The sequence below is a fragment of the Bufo gargarizans genome, chromosome 1 (genome assembly GCF_014858855.1).
Source record: "Bufo gargarizans isolate SCDJY-AF-19 chromosome 1, ASM1485885v1, whole genome shotgun sequence".
Taxonomy (NCBI): Eukaryota; Metazoa; Chordata; class Amphibia; order Anura; family Bufonidae; genus Bufo; species Bufo gargarizans.
Genome location: NC_058080.1, coordinates 753007586 through 753032889, shown reverse-complemented (window position 1 = coordinate 753032889; position 25304 = coordinate 753007586). Strand labels below are relative to the sequence as shown.

Here is a 25304-nt window from a genome sequence, read left to right as displayed (position 1 = left end):
TGTAAGTACAGAACAACCTCGGGTTTGCTCATCAGGAGGAGGTAAGCTTGTGCTCATAGTCCTGTAAGGATTGGGACTTTGTGGTAGGGATTGGTGGAGGGGAGCATCTCTCTTTTTTTGTACTTAGAGGGGTTGTCCAGTTTTCAAACACTTTTGGACCTGTGGAGGGAAGCGTACTTACATGCCAACTAGGGACATGTCACAGCACTGACACACGTAACCCTTGTTAATTCCGGAAGTGGACTACCAGGGACAGGAGCTGAAACCGAGTGGTGAGGAGCAGGTGAGTACCCATGGATTGGGAGGGGCTTGAAAACTGGACAACCCCTTTAAGGTGCTGAGATCCCACTGCCACTCATTTTTGTTTGCTGCAAAACCCCTTTCGGATCTATGAAAATTGGGTGTCACCGGAAACATCCAGACTCGAAAATAAGTTTCAGCCGCTCACAAATATTTTTTTTTCACAGTTTTGAACTACTTAACAATGATCAGTAAATGATACAGTCCCAAAGAAGGTCTCATCCCGCAAAAGAAACAAGCTCTCACTCGGCTATGTTGAGGATTTTTTTTTTTTAAGTTCTGGATCCTGAAAGGCAACAAAAAAATAAATAGCTGTGGCGGGAAGGGGTTAAATATTGCGATGGTCCAGTTCTATTATACAACGATACCAGGTAGCAATGTGAAGTTTTATAAAATAGTTTTGCAAAATAAAACCACATTTTTTATGGGAAAAAAAATTCATTTTCTTTTTTTATTCTTTTATTATTATTTTTTTATGAAAATGTTTGAGTGTTTGTTTAGTCACAGTATGGAACCTGTGATCCCACCACTTGTATACTGCTTGGTTCAGGCAGTCTGTTAGGGCCGGGCCTTTCATAGGCTCCTAGCTAATCCATCTTCATCTCTGATCCCGACCATTAAAGTGGGTCGTCGTCAATATATTACAGCTAATGGATCGGGCTCAGAAACTGTCATCCTGGAACATAAATGTACATCAGGGTGCAGAAGGTTGGTCCATTCCACAATGTACAGTGATATCGTGGTGCATGAAGGGGTTAAAGAGGACCCGTCACTTTTCCTGACATGTCTGTTTTTGTAAGGCCTCTTTCACACGGGCGTCGCGTGTGAGGGCCGGATAGGATGCGGGTGCGTCGCGGGAAAATGCGCAATTTTTCCGCATTTTGCACGATCGGCATGTTTGATACTCAGACCCGAACCTGGACTTCTTCACAGAAGTTCGGGTTTGGGTTAGGTGTTGTGTACATTGTATTATTTTCCTTTATACCATGGTTATAAGGGAAAATAATAGCATTCTTAATACAGAATGCATAGTATAATAGGGCTGGAGGGGTTAAAGAAAAATAATTTATCTCGCCTCATCCACTTGTTCGCGCAGCTCAGCTTCTCTTCTGTCTTCTTCTTTGATGACCTGGGAAGAAAAGGACCTTTGGTGACATCACTTTGCTCATCACATGGTCCATCACACTATCCATCACCGTGGTGATGGGTCATGTGATGGACCATGTGATGACCAAAGTGACGTCACCAAAGGTCCTTTTCCTCCCAGGTCATCAAAGAAGAAGACTTTAGACGAGTCGGCTGTGTGAACAAGTGGATTAAGGTGAGTTAAAATATTTAGTAATTTTCTTTAACCCCTCCATCAACCCCTCCATCCCTATTGTACTATGCATTCTGTATTAAGAATGCTATTATTTTCCCTTATAACCATGGTATAAGGGAAAATAATAATGATCGGGTCCTTATCCCGATCATCTCCTAGCAAACATGCGTGAAAATCGCACCGCATCCGCACTTGCTTGCGGATGCTTGCGATTTTCACACAGCCCCGTTCACTTCTATGGGGCCTGCGTAGAAGACGCACAATATAGAGCTTGCTGCGATTTTCACACAACGCACAAGTGATGCGTGAAAATCACTGCTCGTGTGCACAGCCCCATAGAAATGAATGGGTCCGGATTCAGTGCGGGTGCAATGCGATCACCTCACGAATTGCACCCGCGCGGAAAACTTGCCCGTGTGAAAGGGGCCTAACTGTTTGTATTCCCCATGTAATTACTATTCTTAGGACTCTATGTTGTGCTGTTCCTTTATTATTCCTGATGGAAGTTGAATGAATTAATAGCAGTCTGCAATGAAGGTCCAGGTCCTCTTTAAAGGCTATGTATTCCTTTGGGGGCTATTTTGTTATGATAGCATTTTACTCATTTGGGGCAAAAAAAATAAATTAGTCTTTATTAAAAATATTGAGCCGTTCCGTCACCAAGGGTTAACAGTTTTTCTAGCTGTGTGTATAATGTGTGTCATAAACACTTATTTAACCACCTCAGCTCCCGCTAGCTGAAACCCCCTTCATGACCAGGCCACTTTTTACACTTCTGCACTACACTCCTTTCACCGTTTATTGCTCGGTCATACAACTTACCATCCAAATGAATTTTACCTCCTTTTCTTCTCACTAATAGAGCTTTAATTTGGTGGTATTTCATTGCTGCTGACATTTTAACTTTTTTTGTTATTATTCGAAATTTAAAGATTTTTTTGCAAAAAATGACATTTTTCACTTTCAGTTGTAACATTTTGCAAAAAAACGACATCCATATATAAATTTTTCGCTAAATTTATTGTTCTACATGTCTTTGATAAAAAAAAAAATGTTTGGGCAAAAAAAAATGGTTTGGGTAAAAGTTATAGCGTTTACAAACTATGGTACAAAAATGTGAATTTCCGCTTTTTGAAGCAGCTCTGACTTTCTGAGCACCTGTCATGTTTCCTGAGATTCTACAATGCCCAGACAGTAGAAAAACCCCACAAATGACCCCATTTCGGAAAGTAGACACCCTAAGGTATTCGCTGATGGGCATAGTGAGTTCATAGAACTTTTTATTTTTTGTCACAAGTTAGCGGAAAATGATGATTTATTATAATTTAATTATTTTTTTCTTACAAAGTCTCATATTCCACTAACTTGTGACAAAAAATAAAAACTTCCATGAACTCACTATGCCCATCACAAAATACCTTGGGGTGTCTTCTTTCCAAAATGGGGTCACTTGTGGGGTAGTTATATTGCCCTGGCATTTTAGGGGCCCAGATGCGTGAGAAGAAGTTTGAAATCAAAATCTGTAAAAAATGACCGGTGAAATCCGAAAGGTGCTCTTTGGAATGTGTGCCCCTTTGCTCACCTAGGCTGCAAAAAAGTGTCACACATCTGGTATCGCCGTACTCAGGAGAAGTTGGGGAATGTGTTTTGGGGTGTCATTTTACATATACCCATGCTGGGTGAGAGAAATATCTTGGTATAAGACAACATTTCCCATTTTTTTTATACAAAGTTGGCATTTGACCAAGATATTTATCTCACCCAGCATGAGTATATGTAAAATGACACCCCAAAACACATTCCCCAATTTCTCCTGAGTACGGCGATACCACATGTGTGACACTTTTTTGCAGCCAAGGTGGGCAAAGGGGCACACATTCCAAAGAGCACCTTTCGGATTTCACAGGGCATTTTTTACAGATTTTGATTGCAAACGACTTCTCACGCATATGGGCCCCTAAAATGCCAGGGCAGTATAACTACCCCACAAGTGACCCCATTTTGGAAAGAAGACACCCCAAGGTATTTCATGATGGGCATATTGAGTTCATGGAAGTTTTAATTTTTTGTCCCAAGTTAGTGGAATATGAGACTTTGTAAGGAAAAAAATTAATTAAAAAAATCATCATTTTCCGCTAACTTGTGACAAAAAATAAAACATTCTAGGAACTCGCCATGCACCTCACGGAATACCTTGGGGTGTCTTCTTTCCAAAATGGGGTCACTTGTGGGGTAGTTATACTGCCCTGGCATTTTAGGGGTCCAGATGCTTGAGAAGTAGTTTGAAATCAAAATCTGTAAAAAATGGCTTGTGAAATCCGAAAGGTGCTCTTTGGAATGTGTGCCCCTTTGCCCACCTAGGCTGCAAAAAAGTGTCACACATGTGGTATCGCCGTACTCAGGAGAAGTTGGAGGATGTGTTTTGGGGTGTCATTTTACATCTACCCATGCTGGGTGAGATAAATATCTCGGCAAAAGTCATCTTTTCCCTTTTTTTTTTTATACAAAGTTGGCATTTGACCAAGATATTTCTCTCACCCAGCATGGGTATATGTAAAATGACACCCCAAAACACATTCCCCAACTTCTCCTGAGTACGGCGATACCACATGTGTGACACTTTTTTGCAGCCTAGAGGCGCAAAGGGGCCCAAATTCCTTTTAGGAGGGCATTTTTAGACATTTGGATCCCAGACTTCTTCTCACGCTTTAGGGCCCCTAAAAAGCCAGGGCAGTATAAATACCCCACATGTGACCCCATTTTGGAAAGAAGACACCCCAAGGTATTCAATGAGGGGCATGCCGAGTTCATAGAAAAAAAAAATGTTGGCACAAGTTAGCGGAAATTGATTATTTTTTATTTTTTTCTCACAAAATCTCCCTTTCCGCTAACTTAAGACCAAAATTCTTTCATGGACTCAATATGCCCCTCAGCGAATACCTTGGGGTGTCTTCTTTCCAAAATGGTGTTATTTGTGGGGTGTTTGTACTGCCCTGGCATTTGAGGGTCTCCGCAATCATTACATTTATGGCCAGCATTAGCAGTTTCTGCTATTCTCCTTATATTGAGCATACAGGTAATGAGATTTCTTTTTTCCGTTCAGCCTCTGGGCTGAAAGAAAAAATGAACGGCACAGATTTCTTCATTCGCATCGATCAATGTGGATGAAAAAATCTCTGCCAAAAAAAAAAAGGAGGGGAAAGGCGTCTGCCAGGACATAGGAGCTCCGCCCAACATCCATACCCACTTAGCTCGTATGCCCTGGCAAACCCGATTTCTCCATTCACATCAATCGATGTGGATGAATAAATCATTGCCGGGATTTATTTATTTATTTTATTATATATAAAGTGTTTGCCAAAGCATATGAACACCCCTGCCTCCTCAGCTCATATGCCTCGGCAAACGTATCTTTTACTGCAGAGGAGAAATCTCGTCTTGCAGCGCCGCATACACCGACTTGTGTGTAATCTGACAGCAGCGCAATGCTTCTGTCAGAATGCACATCAGTGCTGCAGCTAGTCGATCGGTTGGTCCACCTGGAAGGTAAAAAAAAAAAAAAAAAAAAAAAAGAAAAAACCAGGCCGCAACGCAATAAATTTTATTACTTTTATAATAACTTTAGAACAGAACATATAAACTTTATTTAACTTTTGAAACTGAACGTTAACTTTTTTGCTTACCGGTGATTTTTTTTTTTTTTTTAATTTTTATAGGACAAACCTCTCCTTCCCCATGGGTCAATGTGCAAAGCGCAAATCGCCCAAAGATGTGGCAAAGTACATTAGGCACTTTATCCCAGGTGAAAGGAGAGGTTTGCAGCAGCTGTGTGTGAATGGGCCCTAATAGCCCTGTGTGCCTTTCCTGGTGAGATGTGATCTCTATGCTAGGTGAACCTGTGTGTGGTACTTCCGGAAACACTCCCCTAAGCATAGGGCAGGGTGGTCAGGGCAGTCAGGACAGAAATAGCGGCTGTCACGCCTTATTCCTTATATGGCGGTCGGTTTGAGGTACCAGCAACGACACTGGGGAAATGTCGCTCGTGTAGACGGCTAACTACACTGGTGGATGGGGCCACGGAACCTTCTGGATACAGGAGGTTCTCGATGATCTCTTCCTGAAATTTGAGGAAGGATCCTGTTCTCCCAGCCTTACTGTAGAGAACAAAACTATTATATGCAGCCAATTGAATTAAATATACAGACACCTTCTTATACCAGCGTCTGGTGCGTCGGGAAACTAAATAGGGAGCCAACATCTGGTCATTGAAGTCCACCCCTCCCATGAGCAAATTATAGTCGTGGACACAGAGGGGCTTTTCAATGACACTGGTTGCTCGTTCAATTTGGATTGTCGTGTCTGCGTGAATGGAGGAGAGCATGTAAACGTCAACGCGCGGTGCCACAGCAGCCAATCTGTTCTAGAAACAAATGCCTGAAGAGAGCCACACTTGTGTAGAAATTGTCCACATAAAGATTGTACCCCTTGCCAAATAAGGGTGACACCAAGTCCCAAACTGTCTTCCCACTGCTCCCCAGGTAGTCAGGGCAACCGACCGGCTCCAGGGTCTGATCTTTTCCCTCATAGATCCGAAATTTGTGGGTATAGGCTGTGGCCCTTTCACAGAGCTTATACAATTTGACCCCATACCGGGCGCGCTTGCTTGGGATGTATTGTTTGAAGCCAAGGCGCCCGGTAAAATGTATAAGGGACTCGTCTACGCAGATGTTTTGCTCAGGGGTATACAAATCTGCAAATTTCTGTTTGAAGTGGTCTATGAGGGGCCGAATTTTGTGGAGCCGGTCAAAAGCTGGGTGGCCTCTGGGACGGGAGGTGGTGTTGTCGCTAAAGTGCAGGAAATGCAGGATGGCCTCAAATCGTGCCGTGGACATAGCAGCAGAGAACATGGGCATGTGATGAATCGGGTTCGTGGACCAATATGACCACAATTCATGCTTTTTGGTTAGACCCATGTTCAGGAGAAGGCCCAGAAAAAAATTTAATTCGGAAACTTGGACTGGTTTCCACCGGAAAGACTGGGCATAAGAGCTTCCCGGTTTGGCGGCTATAAATTGAGTGGCATACCAGTTTGTTTCTGCCACGACTAAGTCCAAGAGCTCCGCAGTCAAGAACAGCTCCAAAAATCTCAGGGCCGAACCGATCTGAGCTGTCTCAACCTGAACTCCAGACTGGGCGGTGAAAGGGGGAACTACAGGTGCGGCTGAAGTTGGGGACTGCCAATCAGGGTTTGCCAGCACCTCAGGGATTCTAGGGGGTCTACGGGCCCGTCTGTGCGGTGGCTGCGACGGGGTAACTATTGCACGTGCCACCGTACCAGCTTCAACTGCCCTTCTGGTGCTCACCACTTCACCAGGTTGTACGGCAGTGCTGGTACTAGGTCCAGGGAGGGCTGCGCTGCTGGTGTATGCCTCACCACGTAATCCGACAGCGCCAGCCCCACTCTGCTGCCCTTGAAACGAATCCTGCGCAACCTGTGGTCTAGTGACACGGGGCCGGGTACGCCTGGTGGTATCAGGGACCTCAACCTCCTCGTCCGAACTTTGGGTCAGAGAGCCACTGCTTTCTACAGGTTCATATTCTGACCCGCTAGATTCATCAGATGAGGGTTCCCATTCCTCATCCGACTGGGTCAGAAGCCTGTAGGCCTCTTCAGAAGAATACCCCTTGTTTGACATTTGGACTACTAAATTTAGGGGTATTCCCTGAGACTACCCAAGAAAAAAAGCAAGCCTGTCTTACAAATGGGAGGCTAGCGAAGTACCGGAGGCCGCTGCGGTTGATAAAAAATATCAAAACTGATTTATTTTTTTTATCGCCGCAGCGCATGTAAAGTGAATGTGCAGTGAAAAATAAAAAAAATTGTCGCTGCGGCGGAGCGGTTGTGGGTGAACGCACGTGTGGGCGACCGATCAGGCCTGATCGGCAAACACTGCGTTTTGGGTGGAGGGAGAACTAAAGTGACACTAGTACAATTATAGATCTGACCGTGATCAGTTTTGATCACTTACAGATACTATAAAAGTACAAATGCTGATTAGTGATACGCTAATCAGCGAATCGGTGACTGCGGTGCGGTGGGCTGGGCGCTAACCGGTCCCTAAACTACCTAACCAAGGGGCCTAAACTATCCTAAAACTGTAAGTCAATACCAGTGAATAAAAAAATGTGACAGTTTACACTGATCACTTTTTTCCCTTTCACTAGTGATTGACAGGGGCAAGAAGGGGTGATCAAGGGGTTAATTGGGGTGATGGAGGGTGATCTGGGGGCTAAGTGTGGTGCTGGTGGGTACTCACAGTGATGTGTGCTCCTCTGCTGGAACCAACCGACCAAAAGGACGAGCAGAGGAGCAGAGCAGCTATATAACACATTATATTTACAAAATATGATGTGTTAGCTGGCTTCTGATTAGTTTTTTTTTAAATCATCAACCTGCCAGCCACGATCATTGGCTGGCAGGTGAGATGACGCCCCGGCGCGTCCACCCAGAGTAACAGGACCGCTGCAAAGACGCAATCCTGCGTCCTGGAGAGGTTAAGCCACATTCTTATCAGAAAGAGAAGGATTGAGCTTTGATGAGTGTTTATAAGGTCAGAGATAAGGAGCCCGTCAGCTGGCTATCTGATGGAGCAAAGAGAAAAATCAGATCATGCTAGTAGAGCATCTCGGCTCTGTGCAGAAAAAAGGACTCCCTATTCTTAATAAAGACCTATTGAAAAATATATTTTTTAGCTCCTAATGAGTACAATGCACTAATAATAAAATTGCCCCCAATGGTGTACTCTTGACTGTACTATATTTGACCCCCAGTCTGACATTCCCGTATATGCTAGCCTCCTTTCTTAATTGCAGCCGTCTTCACCAAACACCTTTCAATTCATAGGGAGAAACCTACAGCAAATCCACTGTAGCCCAGGCCGATGTGCAGCTATAGCTTTTGTGTATGTCGTGTTCTAGTCCTTACAAAAACGGTGAATACAACATATACAGTGTAATATCTCCTCAAATGTTTCACCTCAGGTAATGTATTTTTACATCAGATTATGTGTGGTTTTTACATTCTTTTCTTCTTTTTTCCCCCCATTCAGGCTCCTACAACATAATATCCTCTCCGTTGATATCTTCTTTATAAGAGGACATTCCCAATTGACCGATCAAGGATGTATAGGAACAGAGACAAGATGATGGAGAGGATATTCCATCTCACCCTAGAGATACTCTTCCAACTTACTGGAGAGGTGAGAGATTCTGATGATGTCACATTACATCATTCTTATCTATGATAATAACTAGTGTTGAGCGAATTAAGCTACGGATCATCAATCTGAAGTCGATTCATTTAAAAAATTCTATTTTAAAGGGAACCTGTCACCTCCAAAAAGCATCCCAAGCCGGCAGCAGTACCTGAGAGTAGCCAGCAGTGTGTTTGTAACGATCATTTTCTTCCTGCAGGCAGATGAAGCAAAAGCTGTAAAAACGTTCCTTAATCCCCTGCCCGGCGCGCTTCTCTAGTCGGGCTTGAAGTCACGGAGGCAGCGGCCTCCTTGCTTCATATCACGGTAACCAGGCCTCCTTCCCTGCCCCTTCGCTGTGACTGACAGCGCTTATTCACGACAGTTTGGCTGTCTTTGCCGAACTGCCGGCTGTCAGTCGCAGCGAAGGGGCAGGGAAGGAGGCCTGGTTACCGTGACTTGAAGCAAGGAGGCCGCTGCCCCCGTGACTTCAAGCCCGACTCGAGAAGCGCACCGGGCAGGGGATTAACCCCTTAGGGACCAGGCTCATTTTTACCTTAAAGGGGTTATCCCATCATAATGATCACTGTTAAATCTGTTAATGATTTCACAGTGATCATTTTTGTAAATATACTTTATTAACAAATTCCCACCGTTTAGGATAAAAGTCATCCCCACTTACCTTATTGTTGTGACTCGGTCTCCCCTGGTTACGGCCACCGCTCTTCTCCAAAATCCCGATGGTCGCGCTTGCCCAGAAGACTCCTTCTTTTCTCCCGGCCGGGCCGCTCGCTGTCCGAAACGCGCACACTGCCGCGCATGCGCGACGGTGACTTCTTCCCGGCCAGAATAGTACAGAGCTGCGAACGCGCACGCCAGCTCTGTACTATACTGGCCAGAAATAAGTCACCATGGCGCATGCGCGGCGGCGTGCGCGTTCAGTCCAGCGCGCGGCCCGGCCGGGAAAAGACTTCAATCAAGATGAAGCACACCCCCAGCCAGAATCCAGGAAGTGAACGCGCGGTGGCAGCAGGTAAGTATAAAAACGCAAAGTGGGAATACCCCTTTAACCACCTCCGGACCGCCTAACGCAGATTTGCGTTCCGGAGGTGGCAGCCCTGCGCACAGTCACGCATATATGCGTCATCTCGCGAGACGCGAGATTTCCTGTGAACGCGCGCACACAGGAACGGAAGGTAAGCGAGTGGATCTCCAGCATGCCAGCGGCGATCGTTCGCTGGCAGGCTGGAGATCCGAATTTTTTAACCCCTAACAGGTATATTAGACGCTGTTTTCATAACAGCGTCTAATATACCTCCTACCTGGTCCTCTGGTGGTCCCTTTTGTTAGGATCGACCACCAGAGGACTCAGGTAGGTCAGTACAGTCGCACCAAACACCACACTACACTACACTACACCCCCCCCCCCGTCACTTATTAACCCCTTATAAACCCCTGATCACCCATGATCACCCCATATAAACTCCCTGATCACCCCCCTGTCATTGATCACCGCCCTGTCATTGATCACCCCCCTGTCAGGCTCCGTTCAGACGTCCGTATGATTTTTACGGATCCACGGATACATGGATCGGATCCGCAAAACGCATACGGACGTCTAAATGGAGCCTTACAGGGGGGTGATCAATGACAGGCGGGTGATCACCCATATACACTCCCTGATCACCCCCTGTCATTGATCACCCCCCTGTCATTGATCACCCCCCTGTAAGGCTCCATTCAGACGTCCGCATGATTTTTACGGATCCATGGATACATGGATCGGATCCGCAAAACACATGCGGACGTCTGAATGGAGCCTTACAGGGGGGTGATCACCCATATACACTCCCTGATCACCCCCTGTCATTGATCACCCCCCTGTCATTGATCACCCCCCTGTAAGGCTCCATTCAGACGTCCGCATGATTTTTACGGATCCATGGATACATGGATCGGATCCGCAAAACACATGCGGACGTCTGAATGGAGCCTTACAAGGGGGTGATCACCCATATACACTCCCTGATCACCCCCTGTCATTGATCACCCCCCTGTCATTGATCACCCCCCTGTAAGGCTCCATTCAGACGTCCGCATGATTTTTACGGATCCATGGATACATGGATCGGATCCGCAAAACACATGCGGACGTCTGAATGGAGCCTTACAGGGGGTGATCAATGACAGGCGGGTGATCACCCATATACACTCCCTGATCACCCCCCTGTCATTGATCACCCCCCTGTAAGGCTCCATTCAGACGTCCGCATGTGTTTTGTGGATCCGATCCATGTATCCATGGATCCGTAAAAATCATGCGGATGTCTGAATGGAGCCTTACAGGGGGGGTGATCAGTGACAGGGGGGTGATCACCCTGATCACCCCCTGTCATTGATAACCCCCCTGTAAGGCTCCATTCAGACGTCCGCATGTGTTTTGTGGATCTGATCCATGTATCCATGGATCCGTAAAAAATCATGCGGATGTCTGAATGGAGCCTTACAGGGGGGGTGATCAGTGACAGGGGGGTGATCACCCTGATCACCCCCTGTCATTGATAACCCCCCTGTAAGGCTCCATTCAGACGTCCGCATGTGTTTTGTGGATCTGATCCATGTATCCATGGATCCGTAAAAAATCATGCGGATGTCTGAATGGAGCCTTACAGGGAGGGTGATCAGTGACAGGGGGGTGATCACCCTGATCACCCTGATCACCCCCTGTCATTGATAACCCCCCTGTAAGGCTCCATTCAGACGTCCGCATGTGTTTTGTGGATCCGATCCATGTATCCATGGATCCGTAAAAAATCATGCGGATGTCTGAATGGAGCCTTACAGGGGGGGTGATCAGTGACAGGGGGGTGATTACCCTGATCACCCTGATCACCCCCTGTCATTGATAACCCCCCTGTAAGGCTCCATTCAGACGTCCGCATGTGTTTTGTGGATCCAATCCATGTATCCATGGATCCGTAAAAAATCATGCGGATGTCTGAATGGAGCCTTACAGGGGGGGTGATCAGTGACAGGGGGGTGATCACCCTGATCACCCCCTGTCATTGATAACCCCCCTGTAAGGCTCCATTCAGACGTCCGCATGTGTTTTGTGGATCCGATCCATGTATCCATGGATCCGTAAAAAATCATGCGGATGTCTGAATGGAGCCTTACAGGGGGGGGTGATCAGTGACAGGGGGGTGATCACCCTGATCACCCCCTGTCATTGATAACCCCCCTGTAAGGCTCCATTCAGACGTCCGCATGTGTTTTGCGGATCCGATCCATGGATCCGTAAAAATTATACGGACGTCTGAATGGAGCCTTACCAGGGGGGTGATCAATGACAGGGGGGTGATCCGGGAGTCTATATGGGTGATCACCCCCCTGTCATTGATCACCCCCCCTGTCATTGATCACCCCCCCCCCCCCCCCTGTAAGGCTCCATTCAGAAATTTTTTTGGGCACAAGTTAGCGGAAATTTTTTTTTTGTTTTTGTTTTTTCTTACTAAGTCTCATATTCTACTAACTTGTGTCAAAAAATAAAATCTCCCATGAACTCACCATACCCCTCACGGAATCCAAATGCGTAAACATTTTTAGACATTTGGATCCCAGACTTCTTCTCACGCTTTAGGGCCCCAAAAAAGCCAGGGCAGTATAAATACCCCACATGTGACCCCATTTCGGAAAGAAGACACCCCAAGGTATTCCGTGAGGGGCATATTGAGTCCATGAAAGATTGAAATTTTTGTCCTAAGTTAGCGGAAAGTGAGACTTTGTGAGAAAAAAAACAAAAAAATCAATTTCCGCTAACTTATGCAAAAAATAAAAAATTTCGAGGAACTCGCCAGGCCCCTCATTGAATACCTTGGGGTATCTTCTTTCCAAAGTGGGGTCACATGTGGGGTATTTATACTGCCCTGGCTTTTTAGGGGCCCGAAAGTGTGAGAAGAAGTCTGGGATCCAAATGTCAAAAAATGCCCTCCTAAAAGGAATTTGGGCCCCTTTGCGCATCTAGGCTGCAAAAAAGTGTCACACATCTGGTATCGCCGTACTCAGGAGAAGTTGGGGAATGTGTTTTGGAGTGTCATTTTACATATACCCATGCTGGGTGAGAAAAATATCTTGGTCAAATGCCAACTTTGTATAAAAAAATAGGAAAAGTTGTCTTTTGCCAAGATATTTCTCACACCCAGCATGGTTATATGTAAAATGGCACCCCAAAACACATTCCCCAACTTCTCCTGAGTACGGCGATACCAGATGTGTGACACTTTTTTGCAGCCAAGGTGGGCAAAGGGGCACACATTCCAAAGTGCACCTTTCGGATTTCACCGACCATTTTTTACAGATTTTGATTGCAAGGTACTTCTTACACATTTGGGCCCCTAAATTGCCAGGGCAGTATAACTACGCCACAAGTGACCCCATTTTGGAAAGAAGACACCCCAAGGTATTCCGTGAGGGGCACGGCGAGTTCCTAGAATTTTTTATTTTTTGTCACAAGTTAGCGGAAAATGATGATTTTTCATTTTTTTTCTTTTTTCCTTACAAAGTCTCATATTCCACTAACTTGCGACAAAAAAAAAAAAATTCTAGGAACTCGCCATGCCCCTCACAGAATACCTTGGGGTGTCTTCTTTCCAAAATGGGGTCACTTGTGGCGTAGTTATACTGCCCTGGCAATTTAGGGGCCCATATGTGTGAGAAGAACTTTGCAATCAAAATGTGTAAAAAATGACCGGTGAAATCCGAAAGGTGCACTTTGGAATATGTGCCCCTTTGCCCACCTTGGCAGCAAAAAAGTGTCACACATCTGGTATCGCCGTACTCAGGAGAAGTTGGGGAATGTGTTTTGGGGTGTCATTTTACATATACCTATGCAGGGTGAGAAAAATATCTTGGTCAAATGCCAACTTTGTATAAAAAAATGGGAAAAGTTGTCTTTTGCCAAGATATTTTTCTCACCCAGCATGGGTATATGTAAAATGACACCCCAAAACACATTCCCCAACTTCTCCTGAGTACGGCGATACCAGATGTGTTACACTTTTTTGCTGCCAAGGTGGGCAAAGGGGCACATATTCCAAAGTGCACCTTTCAGATTTTGCAGGCCATTTTTTACAGATTTTGGCCTCATGCACACGACCGTTGTGTGCATCCGTGGCCGTTGTGCCGTTTTCCGTTTTTTTTCACGGACCCATTGACTTTCAATGGGTCCGTGGAAAAATCGGAAAATGCACCGTTTGGCAGCCGCATCCGTGAGCCGTGTTTCCTGGCCGTGAAAAAAATATGACCTGTCCTATTTTTTTCACGGCCAACGGTTCACGGGCCCATTCAAGTCAATGGGTCCGTGAAAGAACACGGATGCACACAAGATTGGCATCCGTGTCCGTGATCCGTGGCCGTAGGTTTTAGTTTCATACAGACGGATCCGAAGATCCGTCTGCATAAAAGCTTTTTCTGATCTAAGTTTTCACTTCGTGAAAACTCATTTCCGACAGTATATTCTAACACAGAAGCGTTCCCATGGTGATGGGGACGCTTCTAGTTAGAATACACTGCAAACTTTGTACAAGACTGCCCCCTGCTGCCTGGCAGCACCCGATCTCTTACAGGGGGATATGATAGTACAATTAACCCCATCATATCCCCCTGTAAGAGATCAGGGCTGCCAGGCAGCAGGGGGCAGACCCCCCCCCCCCCCTCCCCAGTTTGAATATCATTGTGCGGCCCCCCCCCCTCCCCTGTTGTTAACTCGTTGGTGGCCAGTGTGCGCACCCCCCTCCCTCCCTCTATTGTTTTAATACATTGGGGCCAGTGTGCGCGCCCCCCCCCCCAACCCCCCCTCCCTCCCTCTATTGTTTTAATACATTGGGGCCAGTGTGCGCGCGCCCCCCCAACCCCCCCTCCCTCCCTCTATTGTTTTAATACATTGGGGCCAGTGTGCGCACCCCCCCAACCCCCAACCCCCCCTCCCTCCCTCTATTGTAATCATCATCGGTGGCAGCGGAGTAGAAGATTTTCATACTTACCTGCTTCTTGCTGCTGCGATGTCTGCGTCCGGCCGGGAGCTCCTCCTACTGGTAAGTGACAGGTCTGTGCGGCGCATTGCTGTCACTTACCAGTAGGAGGAGCTCCCGGCCGGACGCAGACATCGCAGCAGCAAGAAGCAGGTAAGTATGAAAATCTTCTACTCCGCTGCCACCGATGATGATTACAATAGAGGGAGGGAGGGGGGGGGGGGGGTTGGGGGGGTGCGCACACTGGCCCCAATGTATTAAAACAATAGAGGGAGGGAGGGGGGGTTGGGGGGGCGCGCGCACACTGGCCCCAATGTATTAAAACAATAGAGGGAGGGAGGGGGGGGGGTTGTGGGGGCGCGCGCACACTGGCCCCAATGTATTAAAATAATAGAGGGGGGGTTGGGGGGCGCGCGCACACTGGCCCCAATGTATTAAAACAATAGAGGGAGGGAGGGGGGTGCGCACACTGGCCACCAACGAGTTAACAACAGGGGAGGGGGGGCCCACTGGCCACCAATGAGTTAAAAACAGGGGGGGGGGGTCTGCCCCCTGCTGCCTGGCAGCACCTGCCAGGCAGCAGGGGGCAGTCATGTACACAGTTTTTTTGTATATTCTAACCTGAAGCGTCTCCATCACCATGGGAACGCCTCTGTGTTAGAATATACTGTCGGAAATGAGTTTCACGATGTAGCTCATATCCGACAGTATATTCTAACATAGAGGCGTTCCCATGGTGATGGGGACGCTACAAGTTAAAATATACCATCGGATTGGAGAAAACTCCAATCCGATGGTATAACAGAACTCCAGACTTTACATTGAAAGTCAATGGGGACGGATCCGTTTGAAATGGCACCATATTGTGTCAACTTCAAACGGATCCGTCCCTATTGACTTGCATTGTAATTCAGGACGGATCCGTTTGGCTCCGCACGGCCAGGCGGACGCCAAAACGACTTTTTTTTCATGTCCGTGGATCCTCCAAAAATCAAGGAAGACCCACGGACGAAAAAACGGTCACGGATCACGGACCCACGGACCCAGTTTTTGCGGGCCGTGAAAAAAAACTGTCGTGTGCATGAGGCCTTTGATTGCAAACTACTTCTCACACATTTGGGCCCCTAAATTGCCAGGGCAGTATAACTACGCCACAAGTGACCCCATTTTGGAAAGAAGACACCCCAAGGTATTCCGTGAGGGGCATGGCGAGTTCCTAGAATTTTTTATTTTTTGTCGCAAGTTAGTGGAATATGAGACTTTGTAAGGAAAAAAGAGAAAAAAAAAAAATCATCATTTTCCGCTAACTTGTGACAAAAAATAAAAAATTCTAGGAACTCGCCATGCCCCTCACGGAATACCTTGGGGTGTCTTCTTTCCAAAATGGGGTCACTTGTGGCGTAGCTATACTGCCCTGGCAATTTAGGGGCCCAAATGTGTGAGAAGTACCTTGCAATCAAAATGTGTAAAAAATAGCCTGCAAAATCTGAAAGGTGCACTTTGGAATATGTGCCCCTTTGCCCACCTTGGCAGCAAAAAAGTGTGACACATCTGGTATCGCCGTACTCAGGAGAAGTTGGGGAATGTGTTTTGGGGTGTCATTTTACATATAACCATGCTGGATGAGAGAAATATCTTGGCAAAAGACAACTTTTCCCATTTTTTTATACAAAGTTGGCATTTGACCAAGATATTTTTCTCACCCAGCATGGGTATATGTAAAATGACACCCCAAAACACATTCCCCAACTTCTCCTGAGTACGGCGATACCAGATGTGTGACACTTTTTTGCTGCCAAGGTGGGCAAAGGGGCACATATTCCAAAGTGCACCTTTTGGATTTCACCGGTCATTTTTTACACATTTTGATTGCAAAGTTCTTCTCACACATTTGGGCCCCTAAATTGCCAGGGCAGTATAACTACCCCACAAGTGACCCCATTTTGGAAAGAAGACACCCCAAGGTATTCCGTGAGGGGCATGGCGAGTTCCTAGAATTTTTTATTTTTTGTCGCAAGTTAGTGGAATATGAGACTTTGTAAGAAAAAAAAAAAAATCATCATCATTTTCCGCTAACTTGTGACAAAAAATAAAAAGTTCTATGAACTCACTATGCCCATCAGCGAATACCTTAGGGTGTCTACTTTCCGAAATGGGGTCATTTGTGGGGTTTTCTACTGTTTGGGCATTGTAGAACCTCAGGAAACATGACAGGTGCTCAGAAAGTCAGAGCTGCTTCAAAAAGCGGAAATTCACATTTTTGTACCATAGTTTGTAAATGCTATAACTTTTACCCAAACCATTTTTTTTTTTGCCCAAACATTTTTTTTTATCAAAGACATGTAGAACAATAAATTTGGCGAAAAATTTATATATGGATGTCGTTTTTTTTGCAAAATTTTACAGCTGAAAGTGAAAAATGTCATTTTTTGGCAAAAAAATCGTTACATTTTGATTAATAACAAAAAAGTAAAAATGTCAGCAGCAATAAAATACCACCAAATGAAAGCTCCATTAGTGAGAAGAAAAGGAGGTAAAATTCATTTGGGTGGTAAGTTGCATGACCGAGCGATAAACGGTGAAAGGAGTGTAGTGCCGAAGTGTAAAAAGTGCTCTGGTCATGAAGGGGGTTTCACCTAGCGGGGCTGAAGTGGTTAAGGAACAGTCCATTTTTTGAAAATCTGACCAGTGTCACTTTATGTGGTGATAACTTTAAAACGCTTTGACTTATCCAGGCCATTCTGAGATAGTTATTACTTTACATTCCCCATATGTCTCTCTTCATGTTTGGATCATTTTGGGAATGATGTTTTATTTTTGGGGGACGTTACAAGGCTTAGAAGTTTAGAAGTAAATCTTGAAATTTCTCAGAAATTTTCAAAAAGCAACTTTTTAAGGACCAGTTCAGGTCTGAAGTCACTTTGCGAGGCTTACATAATAGAAACCACCCAAAAATGACCCCATTCTAGAAACTACACCCCTCAAGGTATTCAAAACTGATTTTACAAACCTTGTTAACCCTTTAGGTGTTCCACAAGAATTAATGGAAAATAGAGATACAATTTCAAAATTTCACTTTTTTGGCAGATTTTCCATTATAATAATTTTTTCCAGTTACTAAGCAAAGGTTAACAGCCAAACAAAACTCAATATTTATGACCCTGATTCTGTAGTTTACAGAAACACTCCATATTTGGTCGTAAACTGCTGTACGGGCACACGGCAGGGCGCAGAAGGAAATAAACGCCATATGGTTTTTGGAAGGCAAATTTTGCTGGACTGGTTTTTTGACACCATGTCCCATTTGAAGCCCCCCTGATGCACCCCTAGAGTAGAAAGTCCAAAAAAGTGACCCCATTTTAGAAACCACAGGATAGGGTGGCAGTTTTGTTGGTACTAGTTTAGGGTACATATGATTTTTGGTTGCTCTATATTACACTTTTTGTGAGGCAAAGTAACAAGAAATAGCTTATTTACAACATTCATCTGATAGGTTAGATTATGTGGTATTTTTATAGGCCAGGTTGTCACGGACGCGGCGATACCTAATATGTATAATATTTTTTTATTTATGTAAGTTTTACACAATGATTCAATTTTTGAAACAAAAAAAAACATTTTTTAGTGTCTCCATAGTCTGAGAGACATAGTTTTTTCAGTTTTTGGGCGATTTATCTTGGGTAGGGTATGATTTTTGCGGGATGAGATGACTGTTTGATTGGCACTATTTTGGGGTGCGTATGACATTTTGATCACTTGCTATTACACTTTTTGTGATTTAAGGTGACAAAAAATGGCTTTTTTTACACCGATTTTTTTTTTTTTTTTTTTTTTTTTTTTTTTTTTTTTACGGTATTCACCTGAGTGGTTTAGTCATGTGATATTTTTATAGAGCAGTTTATTACGGACGCAGCGATACCTAATATGTATACTTTTGTAATTTACTTAATTACACAATAACAGCTTTTTTAAAACCCAAAAAATGATGTTTTAGTGTCTCCATATTCTGAGCCATAGTTTTTTAATTTTTTGGGGCGATTGTCTTAGGTAGGGGCTCATTTTTTGCGGGATGAGGTGACGGTTTGATTGGTACTACTTTGGTCGCTTACTGTTGTACTTTTTGTGATGTAATGTGACAAAAAAATGAATTATTTAGCACAGTTTATATATTTTTTTTTTACGGTGTTCATCTGAGGGGTTAGGTCATGTGATATGTTTATAGAGTCGGTCGATACGGACGCGGCGATACCTAATATTTTTTTTACTTTATTTGGGGAAAATGACGTTTTTGTTTATTTTTACTTGAAACTTTTAATTTTTTGGGGGGGGGCTTTATTTTTTAAACTTTTTTTCACTTTATTTTTTGTCCCACTTTGGGACTTCAACTTTTGGGGGGCTAATCCCCTTTACAATGCATTCCAATACTTCTGTATTCGAATGCATTAGCTGTATGAGTAATACAGTGTGTATTACTCATACAGCTCCCGGCCTGTGAGATCCAGGGGGCTGGATCTCACAGGCTCGTCACCGGAAGGCATCGCACTGCCTTCCATGGCATCGGGTCCCCCCTACAGCCACACTGGGACCCGATGGCACAGCCGCCGCTGCAACATGTAAAAACCGCAAACCGCAGGTCTGAATTGACCTGCAGTTTGCGGCGATCGCCGACACGGGGATTACAGGACCCCCCCCCCCGCTCGATGTCCCCGGGTGCCTGCTCAATGCAAGGCGGCGGTGATCGGAACTACACATGACCTACCGGTATGTCATGTGTCCTTAAGTACCGGGACATCATGACGTATGACCTACCAGTACGTCATGTGTCCGAAACAGGTTAAAGAGCGTTTTTACAGCTTTTGCTTCATCTGCCTGCAGGAAGAAAATGATTGTTACAAACACACTGCTGGCTACTCTCAGGTACTGCTGCCGGCTTGGGATGTTTTTTGGAGCTGACAGGTTCCTTTTAATGCTGTCTCCCTACATGAAAATGTATTGGCTCCGTGGAGTCAAACTTCATTTCATGCACAGTTGGGTGAGACTTCAGTGAATTAATTTGCTATTTATTTTCTGCATCTTTACAAACATTAAAAATTAGGAATCCGAAGTCAGGTACCTCGGTAAAAACCTGACTTCGGATTTCTAATTTTTTATGTTTGTAACGATGCAGAAAATAAATAGCAAATTAATTCACTGAAGTCTCACCCAACTGTGCATGAAATGAAGTTTGGCTAAACGGAGCCAATACATTTTCATGTAGGGAGACAGCATTAAAATTTGAAGTTTTTGAATGAATCGACTTCCGTTTGATGATCCAAAGCTTAATTCGCTCAACGCTATTAATAACAGATGATATGACTGGAGAGGTGAGAAATTCTGATGATCTCACATTGCATCATTCTCATCTATGGTAATAACAGATTATATGACTGGAGAGGTGAGAGATTCTGATGATGTCACATTGCATCATTCTTATCTATGGTAATAACAGATGATATGACTGGAGAGGTGACGGGCTCTAGAAATGTCTTTAGTGATATTTATTATTGTGTCTCCCCATATCCAGGATTTCACAGTGGTCAAGAAGACCTCTAGTGAGCGCTGTCGGGCCCCTGTGTATGAAGGATGGGGAAGAACCTTGAGCCCAATCACGGGGCCTCCACCTCACTCCCTGATACATGAGGAGATCAATGAACAGAAGATCCTAGAACTCACCCACAAGATGGTGGAGCTGCTGACTGGAGAGGTGACACTGCTGGGAATGCTGGGACATTATACAGTAACAGCACTGGAGGGGTCTGGGTGATGACGGTGTCATTGTGTTGTCAGGTTCCTATAAGGTGTCAGGATGTCACTGTCTATTTCTCCATGGAGGAGTGGGAGTATGTAGAAGGACACAAGGATATATACAAGGACATCCTGATGGAGGACCACCAGACCCTCACATCATCAGGTAATAGGACTAAATACACATATCCTTTCGAGGCTAAGAACAGCTTATGATTTTTTTTTATTGTTCATTTGCTTCATATATGCAACGTTACGCCATTTTATCAAAATGCTCTTTGTTTAGAAATCTCCTAACATTTTGCTTCTGCAGAGTATATGGTAAATCCTACACGTAGCTGCTGCTGCTGGTGCTGATAAATTTGATATAAATCCATCAGAGCACCGCTCCTGTTTCTGAAAGCTCTCTTATCTCCCCTTCCCTTCTCATAGTGTGAGAGATAGCAGGGTGGGGGAAGGTTGTACATGGCAGATCAGAGTGTGGATAGGTAGCAGGAAGCATCAAAGAAGGGGACACAGTGTAAGGAGAAAAGCACACACAGGGCAGTCTGCAGGGGGACAATCACATAGGTTGTGTACAGAGAGAAAGCAGAGCACCCATGGCAGACTCTGCTAAGGGAGGAGAATCACACATTCTACACCATCAGTGACTGTAAGTATAAAGGAATCTGACATAAACCCATGAGAGCACTGCTCCTGGTTTTAAAAGCTCTCTGCTCTCCCCTTCCCTTCTTTCACTGTGGGAAACAGCAAGGAGGTTGAGAAGGTTGTTCATGGCAGTCTTCAGTGGGATAATCTTATAGGTTGTGTATAAGTGTAGAGAGACAGCAGAGCATGGTAGGCAGGTTTGCCCAGCAGGTTCTGTAATGTGTATGGGCAGCTTTAGTCCATCCATTGCATTTTGTGCTACGTGCCTTGCATTTTTTATGGAACTTTTATTATAGAAATGTTACAAAATACCATAATAATTTTTATGGTTATATTTAGTGATGAGCGAAGTTATAAAAAATTTGATTCGGTCACTTCACCGAATTTCACAAAGAAATTAGATTTGTGACAAATTACTTTGTCACAATGCACATTCCTTGGTATGTAGCGGGCTCAACGACGGGAACCGACAATCGTGCTGTCCCCTGTCATTGAACCTTTCAGATGCCGCGTTCATTGCTAATTGTGGCATCTGATGCTATAATTGTGTACTTTCAGGGACTAATCCGGTAACAAAAAACCAAAAACCTTATCCATTTGCTTGCGGAGAGGCCATCTTGATTGAAGACACCGCATGAAATCTCGCGTGATGATGTGATGACATCATCACTCTGGCTGGGCGTGGTGACGGTATCACTGATGATGTCACTGTGCCTGGCCAGCGTGATGATGTAATCATGTCTATACGCAAGATTTCATCTGGTGTTTTCAATCAAGATGGCCACGACGGCCTCTCCTCCAGTAAATGGATAAGGTATGTTTTTTGGTTTTTTTTGCTGCCATTTCAGGAAAAATAAATTTGTTACCACTAAAGCTACATGCACACGACCGTATGCCAAAAAAACCAACAGATGACATCCGTATGCCATCTTTATTTATTTTTATTTTTTTGCGGATCCATAACAATGCCTATAACGGACAAGACTAGGACATGTCTATTTTTTATTTTTTTTTTTGCGGATTCATTGTAACAATGCCTATAACGGACAAGACTAGGACATGTCTATTTTTTTTTTTTGGCGGGGCTACGGAACAGACATACGGATGCGGATAGCACACGGTGTGTTGTCCGCATTTTTTGCGGACCAGTGGAAATTAATAGATCCGCATCCTATCTGCAAAAAAAATGGAACGGACACGGAAACAAAATATGTTTGTGTGCATGAGGCCTAAGGCCTCTTTCACACTACAGTTTTTTGCGTTCCGTATACGGTCCATTTTTTGCGTTCCGTATACGGAACCATTCATTTCAATGGTTCCGCAAAAAAACGGAATGTGTTCCATATGCATTCCGTTTCCGTATTTCCGTTTTTCCGTTCCGTTGAAAAGATAGAACATGTCCTATATTTGGCCGCAAATCACAGTCCGTGGCTCCATTCAAGTCAATGGGTCCGCAAAAAAAACGGAACACATACGGAAATGCATCCGTATGTCTTCCGTATCCGTTCCATTTTTTGCGGAACCATCTATTGAAAATGTTATGCCCAGCCCAATTTTTTATATGAAATTACTGTATACTGTATTTGCCATACGGAAAAACGGAACGGAAACGGAACCACAACGGAAGCAAAAAACGGAACAACGGATCCGTGAAAAACGGAACGCAAAACACTGAATTCAACATACTGTAGTGTGAAAGAGGCCTAAGGGTGAGGAAATTAGGCTTCGCTCAACACTAGTTATATTATTAAAAAATATTAATCTGTTTTATTCTTTGCAGATGACTGTGCCAAGAGTGCAGAAGGAAGTCTGATATCGTCATATCTTAGAGCAGATAATTGTGGTGTCACACAAGATACATGTGAAGAGCGTGCCATCCTTTTAGATGTCCCTTTAGCCCTTCACAGCAAAGCTCTATCATCTGATCCTCTTAAACATCTATCTTATAATTCATCACAAAATGCTAACCAAAATATAAGTCACAAAACAGGTGTGGAACATCAACAAAATCACATAGAAGAGAAGCCAATTTCATGTTCAGAATGTGGTAAATGTTTTACTCATAAATCAGCACGTGATAGACATCAAAGAAGTCACACAGGGGAGAAGCCATTTTCATGTTTAGAATGTGGGAAATGTTTCTCCCAAAAATCTGATCTTGTTAGACATCAGAGAATTCACACAGGGGAGAAGCCATTTTCATGTTCTGAATGTGGGATATGTTTTTCTGTGAAATCATATCTTTTTGAACATAAAAAAAAACATATAATAGAGAAGCCATTTTCTTGTCCAGAATGTGAGAAATGTTTTATTTCGAAATCAAATTTTGTTCAACATCTGAGAATTCACACAGGGGAGAAGCCATTTTCATGTTCTGAATGTGGAAAATGTTATAGTGCAAAAGCAGATCTTGTTAAACATCTGAGAATTCACACAGGAGAGAAGCCATTTTCATGTTCTGAATGTGGAAAATGTTATACTGCGAAAGCAGATCTTGTTAAACATCTGAGAATTCACACAGGAGAGAAGCCATTTACCTGTTCTGAATGTGGAAAATGTTATATTACAAAATCAGATCTTCTTAAACATCAGAGAACTCACACAGGGGAAAAGCCATTTTCATGTTCAGAATGTGGGAAATGTTATAGTGTGAAATCGGATCTTAATATGCATCAAAGAATTCACACAGGGGAGAAGCCAATTTCATGTTCTGAATATGGAAAATGTTATAGTGTGAAATCAGATCTTATTGAACATGACAAAAATCACAAAGGGGAGACACCATTTTCATGTTCAGAATGTCATAAGTGTTTCTTAAGAAAAGCAAATCTTTTTGAACATCAGAAAATTCACACTGGAGAGAAGCAATTTTCATGCCAAGAATGTGGGAAATCTTTTATTCATAAATCAGATATTGCTCGACATAAAAAAATTCACACTGGGGAGAAACCATTTTCATGCCCAGAATGTTGGAAATGTTTTACACAGAAATCACATCTTGTTACACATCGAAGATCTCACACAGGAGAGAAGCCATTTTCATGTTCAGAATGTCATAAGTGTTTCTTAAGTAAAGCAAATCTTCTTGAACATCGGAAAATTCACAATAGAGAGAAGCCATTTTCATGCCAAGAATGTGGGAAATCTTTTACTCAGAAATCAGATCTTGCCCGACATCAGAAAATTCACACAGGGGAGAAGCCATTTTCATGCCAAGAATGTCAGAAATGTTTTTCCCAAAAATCAGATCTTGTTAGACATCAGAGAATTCACACAGGAGAGAAGCCATTTTCATGCACTGAATGTGGAAAGTGTTTTAACCAAAAGTCAACTCTAATTTCACATCAAAGAAGACACTCTGAAAACACATTTCATGCCTCGAATGATTCATAAACATCCAATACCTCACACAAGAAAGCAACAATTTTTATTATAACCCTTTCCCTCATCTTGATATAACTGTATGTGGAACTGGGGGATAACATCCTGCACCTCAAAAGTCAAGCTAATTGTTGGATTAAAGGGAACCTGTTACCTGGATTTTGTGTATAGAGCTGAGGACATGGGTTGCTACATGGCCGCTAGCAGATCTGCAATACCCAGTCCCCATAGCTCTGTGTGCTTTTATTGTGTAAAAAAAACGATTTGATATATATGCAAATTAACCTGAGATGAGTCCTGTCCCTGACTCATCTCAGGGACAGGACTCATCTCAGGTTAATTTGCATATGTATCAAATCGTTTTATTTTACACAATAAAAGCACACAGAGCTATGGGGACTGGGTATTGTGGATGTGCTAGCGGCCATCTAGCAACCCATGTCCTCAGCTCTATACACAAAATCCCGGTGACAGGTTCCCTTTAAGAGATTATAAAAGCGGCTTATAATTATACTATTAGTCTAGTTTCACAGTAGCAGTAAAACCGTCTAGCAGAAGAACAGCCGTCCAGAGTTCATTGTATCTGAC

At 44.0% G+C, this 25304-nt stretch overlaps 1 protein-coding gene across 1 annotated transcript; it reads left to right on the top strand.

Moving 5' to 3' along the window:
* Nucleotides 1-24889, top strand: LOC122930662 (gastrula zinc finger protein XlCGF26.1-like). Its single transcript, XM_044284193.1, has 5 exons — nt 1-41; nt 8731-8880; nt 20467-20646; nt 20730-20853; nt 23116-24889. The coding sequence occupies exons 2-5, from the start codon at nt 8803-8805 to the stop codon at nt 24726-24728; spliced, it is 1995 nt and encodes a 664-aa protein (XP_044140128.1). The 5' UTR covers nt 1-41; nt 8731-8802; the 3' UTR covers nt 24729-24889.
* The last annotated feature ends 415 nt before the right edge of the window (nt 24890-25304 follow it).